Source organism: Scomber scombrus, chromosome 15 (genome assembly GCF_963691925.1).
Source record: "Scomber scombrus chromosome 15, fScoSco1.1, whole genome shotgun sequence".
Taxonomy (NCBI): domain Eukaryota; kingdom Metazoa; phylum Chordata; class Actinopteri; order Scombriformes; family Scombridae; genus Scomber; species Scomber scombrus.
In genome coordinates, this window is record NC_084984.1 from 19676788 (window position 1) to 19693215 (window position 16428).

Here is a 16428-nt window from a genome sequence, read left to right on the forward strand (position 1 = left end):
GCTGGGCCCATCATTCACAGAAAGCACACTCTGATGGGCCATTCCTTAGCCTAAACGTGCCAGATAGCTGATGGGCAGATGAAATGACCATTCCTAATAGGGATCATTAGGTGAAAACAAGCCCCTTGAGAGGATGCAGGCTGACCAAATAAAGGCACAACTATTCATGGTTTACTGCCAAAACCTTTTTTCTCTGTGGCAATGAAATGTCTTTGTGGGTGTGAATAGGTACAAATGGAAGGAAGTGGAGACCTGTTGTCCAGGTCTTTACCAAGCTTTGCTTATGCTTTCATTTTCAGGCACTTTGCCTGTCTGTCATCGAAGTATATGTGTCCCGGGGTTCCTGCAGTGATGAGTACCCTGCTGGCCAATATCAATGCCTTCTACGCCCACACAACCGCCTCCACCAATGTGTCAGCCTCCGATCGCTTTGCTGCTTCCAATTTTGGGGTTTGTACTGCACACACACACAGACAATAAATATCTATTTGCTCCATTTTTTATCTTTCTTCCTTTCTAATACTTGTATGCACACACAGTCTCTGTGTTTCTCCTTGCATTTTGCTTCCACTTAACACAAAAATATATACTCACTCTTCATTTTGTTTTACAGAAAGAACGCTTTGTCAAGCTCTTAGACCAGTTACACAACTCTTTGCGCATTGACCTCTCCACCTATAGGGTAAGCTTTTCATTGTACTTAATAAATATTTTCCTGCCGTCAATGACTTGATATTTTCCTCAAAAATGTCAATGTTTCTGTGACATTTAAATATGGCTCTTGCAGTGTTGATAATGCTATTGATATAAAAGTTAAAATAATTTTAAAGATGAACTATATTGCTGTCCTGACCATTAATTATATTGAATTTACTTGGAAATTAAACTTGTTTTTTCTCCTGTAGAATCACTTCCCTGCCAGCAGCAAGGATCGCCTGCAGGATTTAAAATCTACTGTGGATCTTCTAACCAGCATCACCTTCTTCAGGATGAAGGTAGCTAACAGTGTTCATTTACTGTATCTTTCTTTTTACTGTAGCTGCTCTCTACATGTGCTCAGCTAGTAGTTATCAGTTGATGGGACATTTTGCCATAACTTCGCTGTGATGATATCTCCTAATAAATTAGATGCACAGTATTGTTTTTTCAAATTATTAATTGCTGATGACCCTATTGTCAGGACCCTATTGATGGAATGTAAAGGATTGCTTGCAGTATTTCACTGCCAGTGTTGCTATCTCCATCTGGTGTTCAGGTCCAGGAGTTACAGTCTCCACCAAGAGCCAGCCAGGTTGTGAGGGACTGTGTCAAAGCCTGTCTCAACTCCACATATGACTACATCTTCAATAATTGCCATGAGCTATACAGCAGACAGTACCAACCTGCAGACACAGTGAGTCACAACTGAATCATAAATATCTCACAAGTAAAGCAATTGTATAAGCACATTGAAAAAAATCAGTTGTACTGATTGTTTCAAACCTTTTTCAAGCTGTTTTTAGTGACTGACTGGGTTTTCTTTTCTAATCCAGAACAAGGAGGAACTTCCTTTGGAGGAGCAGGGTCCAAGCATCAAGAACTTGGACTTCTGGCCCAAACTCATCATGCTCATCGTCTCCATCATTGAAGAGGACAGGAACTCCTACACTCCTGTGCTAAACCAGTTAGTAACTGTAATAATTCTAGTTTATTCTCTTAAACTGGGAGGAAGCATACAGACTTCAATAAATCCTCAGTTTTCCTGTTGGCAGCATTTACAAACGCTTAAATCACGATACCAAGGCATATTTTGTCTTTTCTTGTTTGGTCAGAGTTTGCTTTTTGACTCATTTCTATTATATGTTTGACAAATTGTCACTTTTCTTCTCCCAGGTTCCCTCAAGAATTGAGTGTAGGGAAGGTATCAGCAGAGGTCATGTGGACATTGTTTGCTCAAGACATGAAGTATGCTATGGAAGGTAAGTTCCCAGTCAAGGTCTTGTTGAAGTTATTTTCAGCAGTGTGAATGTGTATTGTAATCTGTCTTTGGCTCCCACTTCCAGTTCTCTACTAAGCATATGATAGTAGTTGCGTGTATGTTTCAGTTGTGTCCCACAGAGCCGTATTCTTGACTTGTTTTTAGTATTATGCTTCTGTGTTGTGTTGTAGTAGAAGGAAAGGGAAAACCTGGTGGTTCAGAGGGGTTAGAACAAGTATGGAGAGAAGTTCTGATGAAACTGGAAAAGAAAAGAAGGATGAGGACAGAGAGGAGAAATTCTGGGGAGAAATTCTGGGGTAAAAAAGATACAATGACATGGAAGAAGCGGAAGAGCGAAATAATAACTGTGCAGGGTTTGAAAGCGGCTTATGTCTCCCAGGAGCATCTGTGCACTTTTCTCTGTTGTACTGTACTGTACAGCAGCACCAGTCCTCAGAGGCAGTCAGCTTTTATCCCAGCCCCTGTCCTCAAGATGAATCCCCTACACAGACTATCACTGTGAAATTTCTGTTTCACAGAATAAAGTACAGAAGTTCTGGCCCCTGCATTTTCAATCTGCATTAATATAAAAAGTGATAGAAAATGTGTTCAGAGATGGAATGACTCCTGGGAAATTCACTCCAGAAGTGCTACCAAAGAGTACTTAAAATTGTATTTTTGTGCCTGGTTGAATTTGATTTAAAGATTTTTTCCCATTACTTTCTAGGAGTGTATCTTTAGCTTATATCAACACTATCTAGTTACCTACAGTATCTAAAGTTAAAATTATCTCAATTTAGAGTGGCCCAGAGTACTTTTCATTTGCAGTTAGGTATTGTGTATACTTAATGTTAAATCTTTAAGTGCAGAATACCTGTGCATGATTCTATTTTACCTTTACTTCCACCAAAAAAACTGAGATCTTCACACCCTCGAAAATCTGAAAGGAAGAACTGAGGTCATTAAACAGCATAGCATTTCTTATTTGTTCACACAAGGTTGAAGTCGTGTGTGTATATTTATCTTTACAAACTGTGTGCACAGCATCGGACCAGTTCTGACAATAGGTGGGCTTTTCACTTTATCAAATTGGCCTGGTCATTAAAGCGGACTATGCTCATATCCAGCTCTGTATCTTTATTCTGGGACTCCACTAGAGCAGCTTTGCATGATTCACAATTTAAAAAAACTCTGTATTTATCTTATTCTGGTCCAGTTCAGCCTTTGTCTCTGGTTGAGGTCGTGGGTGAGGTTAAGATTAAAGTTACTTATACTCCAGTGGTAAGGATAATTTATGTGGGTCATCAATGGTGGTACTCAAAAGTTTAGCATCAACTTCAGAGCACACCAGAGTGGCTGGTTCCCTTAGTGGTCCAGAAGCTCTCCCTCTCCCTGACACAAACTTATCAAGAAGCTCATATAATCTCTGTGTCTTTGTACATGCAGACCATGAGAAGCACAGACAGTGTAAGAGCACTGACTATATGAACCTGCACTTCAAGGTGAAGTGGCTCTACAATGAATATGTCAAGGAGCTGCCAAACTTTAAGGATGTTGTTCCAGACTACCCATCGTAAGTGCTTTTTTTTTGGGGTTTGTTTGCTCATTAAGTTGATTCATTCTCATCCCTGAAATTAGTTATCAGATGATATTAGAAATATAACAGCAGTAAAACATGAATAACATTTTATTTTCCCTGGTAGATGGTTCCTACAATTTGTGCTACAGTGGTTGGATGAAAATGAAGATGTATCTATGGAGTTTATGCATGGAGCTCTAGAAAGAGACAAAAAAGATGGAGTAAGTTATTGTCCTTGATATATTGTTACCTCATCCGTGTTTATAGACCCACACAGTATCAGTTCATGAGTTTTAGTGCTTACTTTTGTACTTTCTGTGTATTTCTTCTTCCCAATCCTGCACCATCTCAGTTCCAGCAAACGTCTGAGCATGCTCTGTTCTCCTGCTCTGTGGTGGACATCTTTACCCAGCTCAACCAGAGCTTCGAGATCATCAAGAAACTGGAATGCCCTGACCCCAATGTCATGGCTCAGTACAGTCGCCGCTTCTCCAAGGTAACCCAGTTCACTGGATGGTGACTAAATGGGAATGAATGTCCTCTTACAGCCTGCTCTAATTGCAACACATTGAACCCTTTAATACTGTAGATGCTGTTTCTACATGAAGTCCACATTTTCCATGTTTAACAATAAAATATATTAGAGAAATTACAAAACAACTACAGTATTGTCTGGAGATACATTCACACTTTTTTTAAAAGGAATTTGATATTTCCTCATTAAACAGAAATGTTGAATTGGACATAACACGTCCCTCCTGGGGGACAGACGGACAGCACAGCTTTTGGGATTTGTTTTCCAGCATAATAGAGAATACATTAAGAAAATATCTGGGAATGTTTCTAACAGTTGGGCAAGATTATTCTTCAGATTCTCCCCAAAAAGTGTAATTTATTCCCTTCTGTAGACGTTGAGTTGAAGTCACTTTACAACCTGTTTAGGTTCCTCACAGTTTTATTGTCTTTCTTCCTCTTTGTCTTTACAGACTATTGCCAAAGTTCTTCTGCGGTACAGTGCCATTCTGACCAAGAGTTTTCCTTCTTATATTGACAAGGAGAAAATTGTAAGTGGTCAATACCTTCTAGCATTACAACTTTTGTTACCCTTGTTTTATGTTTCATATACTACATCAGGCTACTTTAAAGTGGGTGCCATGGTTTTACTTAGTACCAGTATTTCAGATGTTCCCTGTTGTAGTTTTTACTTAATTAAGTATAACTTCAATCACATTTCGGATTGTTTTGACCCATTCACCTTGACAGACCCACCAGTGGGGGCATTATTAGAAACACATTACAGATTTGAACAATGTTAAATCTCTTTATTTTAAATTATGACAATCTTTCCCAAGTTGAATACTTACGTAAACAAAAACTAATATGTGTGTTCGGTTAAAAATTGTTTTATAAAGCAGTCATTGTAAGCAGTTTCAGGAAGAATTCCTGCTACATTTGTGTAATCTCACTGTCCACTGTCTCTCTGTGTCTTCTTGCAGCCCTGTGTCCTGATGAATAATGTGCAGCAGTTAAGAATCCAGCTGGAGAAGATGTTTGAGTCCATGGGTGCCAAACAGGTAAGCCTGAAAACAAACATGTGAACATATAGACAAACTGAATTTTCTGTGTCAACATACTGAATAAATAACAGTGTGATGCTTTAACTTTTCATTCCCCATGAAAAAAAAGGCATAAACTGAATGATGAAGTAAACATTTCTTTGTCAACCGTGAAAACTAGATATTTAGGGTTGGTTATTTCTACAGCAGTAAAATGTGTGTCTTCTGTGTGTCAGATTGCAACAGAGGAAACACGGGTATGTAAAGTAGTGGTATTTCAGGCCATGTGGAGTAGTTAACTCGTAGTGCTGGATTGGTCCTAAACAGGGTAAACAGTAGTGGAAGTCATTCATGCTCTTAATATTATGTTGTGTTACAGTCAGTTTATATAGAAAAGTCTATGCATCATTGCAGCGGTATAACCGTAGATCAATACTGCCAGAGATTAGACCCTGTGTTCCCTAATAGACTAGAGAATACTGAGACAAATACTTAATTGCATCATGTCTTCTGTATCAGTGTCCTAAGTGTAGCTACAGGAAGGACAATCAATATCTTGAATAAATTGTTGAATACGATTCCAAAGATCTGCACAATGACACATTGCTCAGCTGTGACCTCCTGTTTTGAATCCCAAGCTTTCACATGTAGTGCATAATTGTAGTATTGTAGTAAAGTATTTGTTTAGTAGTGTTTGGCTGGTTGTAGGATTGTTGCTACAGTATGAGATATTGTAGTTAAAGTTATAATCAGTGTGTTCCCTTTACAATTAAAGCAAAATGAATTGGTGGAAGAGGAGGAGGAGGCAGGAGAGGAGGTAGGTTTCCATCATGGTCTGAACAGGACTGAAACCGCCATATGAAAGTACATCTTTCAGTTGTTTAATCAGTTTAATGGTGTGCAGTATAGCATTGTATTGATTATCTCCCCCTTGCTCTGGCTTGGACAGCAGGTCGTAACTGAGGATGAGAAGGCAAAGGCTCCGGTGGGTACTGTGGATGGTAGCATTATACAATCAGTAGTGGTTAGTGTATAACTGAGCAGTAGCAAATATTAGCATACTGACTGCCTTTCTATTAGTTAGTCTGTCGTTTATCTGCCTTAAGCATAGATTAACTCTTCTAGTGTCTTCCTACAACCCTGGCTGAAGGCTATCCTGATGGATACATTTTACCAATATGACATCATCAATAGATAATAATTCCTCTCCTGGAGGTAGCATCATTGAACCAGAATAGATTATAGTCACAAAACATGTAACATAGTTAGTGGAAGGAAAAAGCTTTTACTTTTCTTGTGAAAACAAAGTATTTCTACATCAAATAAAGTGAATGAGACAAAAACAAAAGGAAAACACAATGTGGCTCCAGAAATGTCACAGATTGATGATTTAGAGCAGTGTAAGAGCATCTCATGGTGAACGTTTCCTTTGTGCATGAAATGGAAATGCAAAAGTAATTAAGCTGGTCCTTATTTTTTTGACTCATGATGTGCTTGAACCTACTAAACTTGAATCTTTATCTTTGTGGTTCCTGGTTTTGAGAAATGTTGCAAATGTTGCAAGTTTTTTACTGATGTTGCCTGAAGCAGATGATTAGTTAAGTGTCATGCCATGAGGGGTTGGAGGTGAGACCTTTCCTTTCATGTGAGCTCCTTTGAGAGAGATCAATAGTTAGTGTCTAGAAATGAGTTGCCTGCTAGAGGGAAATCATGAGAGAAAAAGATGATTTAGTGACATTCCAGTATTAATAAGATTACAGTATTACCTTGGGTAAGTTGATGCAGCTAGTTTAATTATCTTCTTTGTTTGTCAGTGTCGATCCATTTATGATTTCTATTAATTATTTGAATTATTTTGTTTGTTGATCAGATGAAAAAAAAGCTGTTTATCAAAATGGAAAATTTTACGGGGCTTGTTGGTTGTCTACACAGTTAAGAGTTTATCCACTTTTCATCTTTTTTTCGGATCAATCACAACAGCGGGACCAAACCTACAAACCCAAATGTCTGTCCGTCACTGACTCGATCACTGACTGACTGATGAAGTTACACTATTGGTCAGCCGAAGCTGGCCGAAGCCAAAGCTTGGGACATCCAAGTATCCCAGCATGCATTTCACACCAAATGTTTGTAGTGGCAGAGAAAGTGAGGGCCAAAAGCTGTTGAAATTTCACTGTAGGACTGTTAAGGCGAGAAAGTAACTTCATAGATTCCCAATATGTGGTCAGTTAATCCAGATAACACCATTTAGAGATTTGCGTTAACCGTTGGGAGATGTAAGGAGCCGCTGGTCAGGTGCCAGCCACTCATCTTAGCTGCTAGCAGCCAGCAGCACAACTCCTGAGATGACCAACCAGTCAACGTCCATTGTCATCACGAGGCAGAGACGTGCTGGCCAACAATGACAAAATATGCTCATTATTTGCTCATTATTTTTGCCAAATTTCATTTTCATTTGCCACAATTAAAGTACACAACACCACCAAAAACACAAAACATGTTTGAATTTTTTCTTCTTCCACCTTCAGATTTTGACAACTAACAAATGTATTTTTTGGAAAAGTCAAGTCATGTTTTTCCTCTTTTTTCTAGAGCAACAATAGAATGCTAGCATGGCAGGCAAGTTTACTGTATATGCATACATGTTCTGTGATACATGACTGCATATACGCACATGTTAAATATTGTTGTGATTGGAACCATCTTTGGGAATGGACCAATAAGCTTAAAGGATCACGTTCTGTTTCATTTTGTTGATCATCCAAACTATTGTACTACTCATTTTCAGGCACCTTAATGAATATGGTCGTGGTTTTGGCAGCGATGAGAATCAAATGTTTTTTGTGTGTTGTCTTTTCGCTGCCACGCCTAATTTCAGGAGAGTGAGGAAGAAGAAGAAGAGGAAGTAGGGGAGGAAGAGGAAGTAGGGGAGGAAGGGGAGAAAATAGAGGTTGAGGTTTGTTGCAGTGTGAAGTGGAGCCCAAGTCATTTTTGTGATCTGTTTCCCTATTTTTTCTACTCCCAGCAACTCCACACTGATAATCAGTCCCACTGCAACTACACGTCTTTAGTTGCAGTTATCACGGGAGTGTTTATTCTGTCCACTTTTTATCATCTGTGGTGATTACGCCTTCTTTCAATGGCATTTCCCCTGGCCTTTCCTCAGACTTGGTCACTCATTTCTCCTTTAAACAATGGTTATTTCTAGATTTTTCTTATTTTACCGTTTCTTAATTTGTGTTTTCTTTTTAATTTTCTTTTGTTTGCGATAGACTGACACGGAGAAGGTGGGTGTTGATGTTACAAATACAGCATGTTTTCCACTGTGAAAATTGCTGTATTTAAGGGAATTTAAAGTAGCTTAGAGAGAAACTTTATGTTCTCTAGACTTGTGATTTTGCCTGGTTCTTACATCATGACATTCAGTATTTTTCAGTGAGAGAAGCCTTTTTATGACAGTTTCTATTTTTTATTTCTCTCTTAAAAATAATCTCAAAACATTCCCACCAAACAAAGATGGATACACCAGTAGAAAAGGTAGGTCACATGCATACAGGGGTATATATGCTGCCACGGCACTTTGTATTACCATCGATCCTCCGTAGTTTCCCACTTAATATAAATGAAATCAAATTCTGAATGTAAAGTGACATATTAAATGAGGTTGTCCTGTGTTACCTTCCACCTTTCCATGCTGTTGTAGACTGAATTTGCATTCGAAGACAAAAAGGTGAGTGTAGGATGCACAGACACATACATATTAATATTAGAAATACTCTCCGGCTAAAGCAAAACTCACAGCACATAACAAACAGAACACAATCTATCTCTAGCTGACTTTCCTCCCCTAAAGCTTTCCCGTTTGTGATGCGTAGCAGAAAGTTTTCAGTCTCTCCTCACTAATGGTGCCACGTAACCCTGACAGGCCATGAATCAAAAGGCCATTGGATCATTCACCTAATGAGCCACATCGTAGTTTCATCCATATGGCTTAACACCCCTCCAGGTGGTGCTTATTTAGATGATGCCGCAGTATACCTGGGTTAGGTATACTAGTGCTAATCCATGGATCTGTTACTTTCCTTCTCGTTCCCTCACCCCGTGCTTGTGAGACTAACCACTTGAAAGACGCACATCTCCTGCAATGTTAAACTTTTTTTTTTTTTTCAACGTGCTCTCTTTTGAAAGTTGGAGACTCCTGTTAAAAAGGTGGGTTTGCCCGGCTGTATGTGTTGAATTTTAATTGTATTTTTTCCATGGTGCACATTTCTCTGCTACAGGAGTTAACAAACTGGAACTTCAGCATTGAAGACAAATAATACAGTGAAACTTGAGAGAGATTTTTTGCCTCTCTCATCCTTTTGATATCCCTGAAGCATAAAGCCTGACAGACTGGCTGATGTGCTTTTTGCATCATAACATGGTGATAACACAACTGCTGGTTATTGAAGTCCTTTTTTAACATCTTGAAATCTTGCTGCTATTTGTAGCTTCTAGTTTTTGCTGTGAAATGCAGCTTTAATAAGCTCAAAGGTAGTTTGACACATTTTGGCCAAAAGTTGCAAAATTAAGACATGCTGTAGAAGGGTTTTATGTTCACCGTGTTCATAGGAGAGCTGGTACTCACATTCTTTAGAATAATTATTTTTCCAAGTTTGCAAAAGCTCTTCAGTCAACACATTTTAAATTTAAACTAATAGTCTTCTGGGCTTGTGTCTACCTGTCTTTCTACAGATGGACACTGAGGCCAGTGACTTATTGAACGACCTGCAGGTGAAGCTGAACAATGTGTTGGATGAGCTCAGCAGTACATTTGGGAACAGGTAGCCTAAAACTAACCCTAAAACTGACAGACTCACATGTAAATACAATATTAAGTTTATCCAGCAACCATACATGTATTTTTGCTGATAGATCCTTATTCTTTCCTTCTTTCCAGTTTCCAGATCCGCATCAATGAGTGTATGCGACAGATGGCATCTCTGCTGTACCAGATCAAAGGTCCGCTCAATGCCAATAACAAAAACCAGGTGGATGCCGACTCCGACAATATGCTGCGGCCGCTCATGGATTTCCTGGATGGGAAGTGAGTGAATTCATTTGAGACTGGGGTCTTTTTAACAATACACCCAGACTTTCTGTGGTCAGTGTGACTTATATCCAGCTGTTGAACTTTTGTGTGTGTTTGCATGATTTCACAGGTTGACACTGTTTGCCACCGTATGTGAGAAGACTGTATTGAAGCGTGTGCTCAAGGAGCTGTGGAGGATTGTAATGAGCAGCCTGGAGAAGACCATCGTTCTGCCACAGGGCAACGACACTTTTGTAAGCTCAGCAACAGCATCAGTTTAATGTTTGTTAGCGTCAGCATTTGTAGAGATTGCAAATTGAATTTTAAGTGCAGAAATGAAATGAAAGAGAGAGCAGCAACTCAGTCCCCCCTCCCCTCTTTATTCTTTCTCAGGGAGCACAGATCCTCTCAGCTGCAAAAGAACTGGGTCAGCTCTCCAAACTCAAGGTATCATAATGCCCTCCTATACTGCACGTTTACACCATGTTAAATGTCCTCCTGTGTTACCAAACAGCTGAAGACCTGAACACAAAACTATTCTTTTAGTATGTGTATTTTTATGGAGCTAACTCATCTCTATCATTTGGATGTGTAGGATCACATGGCGGGGGAGGCTAAAAGCCTGTCTCCCAGGCAGTGTGCTGTCATGGACGTGGCACTGGACACGATCAAGGTCAGTTTATACTGCGGTTTTGGTTTCATTAGAATGCAGGGCAGACGGGTCAAATTAGCTTCATCAAGTATTCATCCATTAATCAGGTTCCCAGGAGGGTTATATAAGTGAGTTGTGACCAATAAGATTGCTGATTTTAACATCATAATAGAGTGGTAACAGGGAAATCTTTTACAATTAAAGGATAATTCTGACTATTTCTCCAACTAGGGCCTTTTTTGACAGTGATTGATTGTCACTGTTCCAGATGCTAGATTCTGCAGTGTTCATATAACACCAAAAAATCAAAATATTCTGACCAAAATTCTGTTTCACCTTTCACCTTCTGTTTGCTTTACAGCAATATTTCCACGCGGGAGGGAACGGGCTGAAGAAGGCGTTCCTGGAGAAGAGTCCTGAGCTGTCCTCTCTACGCCACGCTCTGTCCCTCTACACTCAAACAACAGACACGCTCATCAAAACCTTTGTGACCACCCAACATGCACAAGGTATGCCTAATGATACATCTGAAGGGATAGGAAGAAAGCTTTTCCCATGGTCGACCAGGAGAGGGCAGTAACTGAACTACATGTTAGATAAAGGAGAGATTTCACTGACTATTTTCCTTTTTTCTGTGTATTTCTGTGTTGAAAATGTCCTAGATGCTGTAATTTGTTGACATGTTATTGCTGTCTTCTCTTTATCTCTTGTGCTGCCTCTGTGCCAGTGCACAATGGAAAGGGTATTAGGTTAACTCCCAATGAAAAAATACAGCCCAGCAGGGGTAGGTTTCATTGAAATCATCTGCCAGTCCCTCCTCTCCTTCCCCACACGCTCTCCCTTTTGTACATTTTGCTTTTGTCACTCTGTGCCACTAAGGTGGGTAGATGAATCCCAACTCAACCTCTCCACCTGTATCCCCTTCTCATTTTGACTCTGCATTATGAATCAAAGTGTTCATATCTTCGTCAGTCCAAATGAAAGCTAAGTGATGTATCTGCTCTGTGCATTAATCTAGGCTCAGGTGTGGACAAACCGATTGGTGAACTGTCCATCCAGATTGAGCTGTACACTCATCCTGGGAGTGGGGAGCGCAAGGTTACTGTCAAAGGTCAGTTTGAGTTTTTCAAAAAAATGTAAAATGTGTCATTTTAAGAAAAGTGTCTATCTGACATCTTGTCCCTCTCCTCTCTGTGTTTGCATGTGTAGTCGTGGGAGCCAACGACTTAAAATGGCAGACGTCCGGCATGTTCCGGCCCTTTGTGGAGATCACCATGATCGGACCTCAGCTCAGCGACAAGAAGCGTAAATTCCAGACCAAATCTAAGAACAACAGCTGGTCTCCCAAGTACAATGAGAGCTTCAACTTGTAAGCACGATGACAGATGTACCTGATTTTGTCATGTTGCAGTTATTTACAAAGATTTTTTTTAAAGATGTTGAACTTGCTCACCTGGAAATAGTTTGTGCAGTAGTGTGCAAACTCTTTTACTTCATAATTATTTTTGCTGCTATCAAGCAGCATCATTAGCCAGGTGATTGGTTGTAGTTGCAGATCACTCTATCTATTCTATAGTTGTGTGATTGCTGCAAACTATCCCAGATATCTTTGCTCGTTATTTTTATAGCTGCATTTAGCAACTTGCTCATTATGTGTAATAAGTGGCTGTAAGTAGCAGATATTGGAAGAATATGACCGTCACTACTCAGGATGATGTAGTGACGGTCAGCTGTGTTAATGTTTACCAAAGTGGTTTACCTGTGATGCTTTGCTGATGTTCATTCTTAAAGTAAATGGAGAGCATTTACAGTAAGGTGGGTTTTTTTCCCCTTTGTTTTGCTACTACATCCAAAAATAAATAAGTGTAGCATTAAGTGGGCGAGCTTGCTATAGCACTGTGTGAGGGTTGAATGACTGAATGTTTAAACGTCTGTGTTCTCTCTACACAGTGTTCTGGGCAAGCAGGATGGCTTTGAGTGCTACGAGCTGCAAGCCTGCGTCAAAGACTACTGCTTCGGCCGGGCCGACCGAGTGGTGGGCTTGGCCGTGATACAGTTAAGAGACATCATGGAGAAGGGCAACTGCGCCTGCTGGTGTCCGCTGGGCCAACGCATCCACATGGACGACACCGGCCTCACCGCCATGCGAATCCTCTCCCAGCGCTCCAGCGACGACGTGGCCAAGGAGTTTGTCAGGCTGAAATCAGAGACGCGATCGGCAGAGGAGGGCAGATGAGGAGTGCCGGGGAAGGAGAGAGAAAGACAGAAAGGATGGAACTCTCCACGTTTCAGAATAAGTCATAAAAGCAGGGAATAATCTTCCCTACATAGAGTCTTTTCTTAGACCTTTGATGTGTCTTAGCTGCTGTTGACTGACTGGTGGCGCCTTGCCAAGCTCACCGACACACTGTCACGTTCACACTCTGGGTATTTTCACTCACTTTCCGCGTTCCTCAAACGTTATTTACAGAGCTACTGCTGTACAGCACACAACCACACAGACACCGGCTCACTCCACCTTCCACTCACCAGCTGTTTCACCAGGCAGTGACCACTTACGTCATTTAACCTTTGTTTCTTTTTTAACCCCCATTCCTCATCTTCCCAGCTGGACACCTTAGCCTCAAAGGAACAGAGGATGCCAGACTCTGCTGGAGGGCCAAAACAAGTTCCTTCACCTCCCTCAGTGTTGTTGTGTAATAACCCCACCTAAACCCCTCAAACTGTGGCCATGTGTTTGATGCCTTACACTCTACAAACTGTGAATGTGTGAAGTAAGAGAAAGTATTTTGAATGCCCTGTCCTATATAGCTCCACTCTGATGGTTTGAGTAAATGTGGAAACACTGTTCTCTGTCAGTGAAGATAATGAAATATTAAGAGAAGAGAAGGTACTTAGTGATCATTTTACCCCTTAATTTAAAGGACTGATATGTTAATTGTGTGCCTTGTCATATTTAGTTTCTTACTTCACAATGAGAATGATTGTTCCCCTTCCTGTTTCCTCAGTGATATTATAAGTAAATAACCTAAGCAGTGAGATCAACAATATAATTTAAATCAAACCCTCATGAAAAAAGGAGACTAACAGGGTGGATATTTGATATGCATGTTGAAGGAAGAGTCCTGTTATGGCCATATTTATTCAGTATATATATATATATAACGACTTCTGGCTCACCATGATGCTGTAGCCATTTTATTTATTTTTTATAAATATTTATTTTTGTTTGTTCTTTTCGAAAGCTCATTGTTTAAAAATATTGTTTACTGCTGGAAACGGACATGTTGTTTGTATGTTTGAGAGTTTTGCACAATGGTAAGTCTGAATGAGTTGCTGCTGCAGCGTCCTGGAAGTAAACAGCAGGTCAACTGAAGGGGTGAGATGTATACAGTTCACCTTCAGAATAAAGTAAACATAGTGTTTGTTGGTGACTGACAAAAGAGATGACCTTCTTTAGGAAATTTTCCTTTATAGAAAAGAAATATTACATATTGAACTTAAGATAACTTTTTCTTCCATTAAAGTATATCTGAACATTGTAGACACAAGCTCCTCAACTGCTAAGTTGATACAGAGTGTAGAATTACTTATGGTTTACATACATTTTATCTTCTTGCTCTGTTTTCTACTACTCTTCCTATGAGTGGCCTTACTTTGGTGAAAAACCTAGATTGTGTAATCTCTTTTTTTTTTAATCCCTCTATTTCCATTGGCTCTCAGCAATGAGGATCAGCCACTTCTTTGCCCATAATGGTGTCAAATACATTTTCCGTGACGTTCCTTCTTATTTTGTACTTTTTAATCTATGATGATATTGCAAATGTAACTACGTCTAGGCTGGTTTTTCTTTGCTGTCTGTTATCATTTGTGTTATTTTCCTTTTTGAAGTTTTGTAAATGTGTTTTGTGTATTTAATAGTTTGGAATGATGTCAATCACTGTATTGTAAGATATGTTTCAGTTTGATGGACAAGAGTAATAATAAAAAAAAGTGTGCCAGTGAACGTATTCTTAACTGATGTTACTCTTAATGAACGATGGATATTACCACTGTATAATACCAGAACCTCAATGTGTGTACATTTTTAAGCCGACCACACTCTGTAGAAACCACAGATTCAGATTCCTCTTTGTTACAGCACCTTGTGAATAATGTTATCAGTTTATGAGGGCAAATATTTCTTAGCCATTCTGTAATATATATGTCCCTTGTGCCAAGTTGCAAGTGTTCACTTTTGATCTCTTTTTTTTCTGTGTTTTTTCATTTCTATATTTTCTAAATTTGTTAACCCTTGCACTAAATCACTGCAGTAGTTAACAAGTACAGTATAACAGTCACAGTAACTGCATTTCTGTGGTGTTTTCTATGTATTGTCACTACTTTTGAAATGTTGTCATCATGTAAACATTTCAATTAATGAATTTTGTATAAAGTATCTAAGAAGTATCTATAACTGTGTGCACCTGCTTCTTTCCACTACAACATGACACTGACTGCAGATGAAGACAGATTTCTAGTAGGATTTTTTAATTAGGTGTTTCCAGTGGCAACATTAAGTTTCTGGAGCACTATCACTCACCTCATGAACTAGTTAATTTCAACTAATTGAATTTAAGTGCATGCTTAAAAAAGTCCTTAATTTGACATGAATAAATTCATGTTTAGATTATTATTACAAAGTGAAGGGATTTTGTCTATGAAAATAAACCAACTTGAAATGTATTGTCTCAAATATGGTAGATGAGTGTAATTGCAGCATTTATTTCTGGTGCCCAGTTTTAGTTGAATTCACTTAATAACTTTTTAGAGTGTAATGTTATTTTTTTGTGGGGGGGCAGCACACTTCTTTTTAAAATCTTATGAACATTTAGCCTTAATTTCTTACATCTGCATCAGACCAAAAGGCCATTTTTTGTTAGTTTAAAACAAACCAATAACCAATCATTACCTTTGCTCAATAGGACCCCAAGAAAATCCTTTTTTTTCATCTTGAATATTGAGTTCATCAGGCAGACAGATGGTGGTTATTCATTAACATGAACCTTTGTTTGATATTAATAAAAGCAGTTAGTTGGCCTGCGACTGGTGAAGTATCAAATTTCACTTCTTGTCATATGTTTATGGGTGTGAAAATATTTGCACCGGCAATGAATAAACCAAAAGAGTAGTAGTTTTTAAATGCTTATTAGGTGCAATTTTGATCTTCAACTTCATGTGTTGATTCTTGAAAACTTTTAGCCTGTAACCTGTGTATTTTTCAAGATTCAGCTTGGTATGAATATGGCAGACTCAGATTTAGATTGTGGTATATTATACTGCCCCAAAGTTTCAAAATTAATTGAGAAATGTCATTTATGATTTATCACTTTGGTATCTTTTGTGTAACTGCCAGATGAATTTCATACTACCACTTTGCAGCTATGAAATGCAAGACGTTCTTTTGTTCACATCTCACCAGTGGTCTTGATTATTATTTTTTTCTTCACTTGATAATCAGGAAAATGTATCAACGTGGCCCGCCTTCCTGTCGAGGTCAGAGTTCCATCCACCCAAAGACAACCATCAGGTCTGTTTTAAACATTATGTGAGTATGTCTTTGCACGTGCACAT

General features: G+C 39.1%; 1 protein-coding gene across 2 annotated transcripts in view; it reads left to right on the forward strand.

Annotated features, from left to right (window-relative positions):
- The window catches only part of LOC133995775 (protein unc-13 homolog B-like), a 70555-nt gene extending 55284 nt beyond the window's left edge, over window positions 1–15271 (forward strand). For both annotated transcript variants that reach the window (XM_062435255.1, XM_062435256.1), the window contains 20 exons: window positions 300–450; window positions 614–682; window positions 906–995; window positions 1256–1393; window positions 1533–1663; window positions 1873–1958; window positions 3404–3530; window positions 3661–3757; window positions 3889–4032; window positions 4523–4600; window positions 5033–5110; window positions 9827–9915; window positions 10032–10178; window positions 10294–10417; window positions 10557–10610; window positions 10759–10836; window positions 11177–11324; window positions 11834–11926; window positions 12025–12184; window positions 12766–15271. In XM_062435255.1, coding sequence (XP_062291239.1) covers window positions 300–450; window positions 614–682; window positions 906–995; window positions 1256–1393; window positions 1533–1663; window positions 1873–1958; window positions 3404–3530; window positions 3661–3757; window positions 3889–4032; window positions 4523–4600; window positions 5033–5110; window positions 9827–9915; window positions 10032–10178; window positions 10294–10417; window positions 10557–10610; window positions 10759–10836; window positions 11177–11324; window positions 11834–11926; window positions 12025–12184; window positions 12766–13051 — 2368 coding nt within the window. In that variant the 3' untranslated portion in view covers window positions 13052–15271. The remainder of the gene's footprint in view (window positions 1–299; window positions 451–613; window positions 683–905; window positions 996–1255; window positions 1394–1532; window positions 1664–1872; window positions 1959–3403; window positions 3531–3660; window positions 3758–3888; window positions 4033–4522; window positions 4601–5032; window positions 5111–9826; window positions 9916–10031; window positions 10179–10293; window positions 10418–10556; window positions 10611–10758; window positions 10837–11176; window positions 11325–11833; window positions 11927–12024; window positions 12185–12765) is intronic.
- The last annotated feature ends 1157 nt before the right edge of the window (window positions 15272–16428 follow it).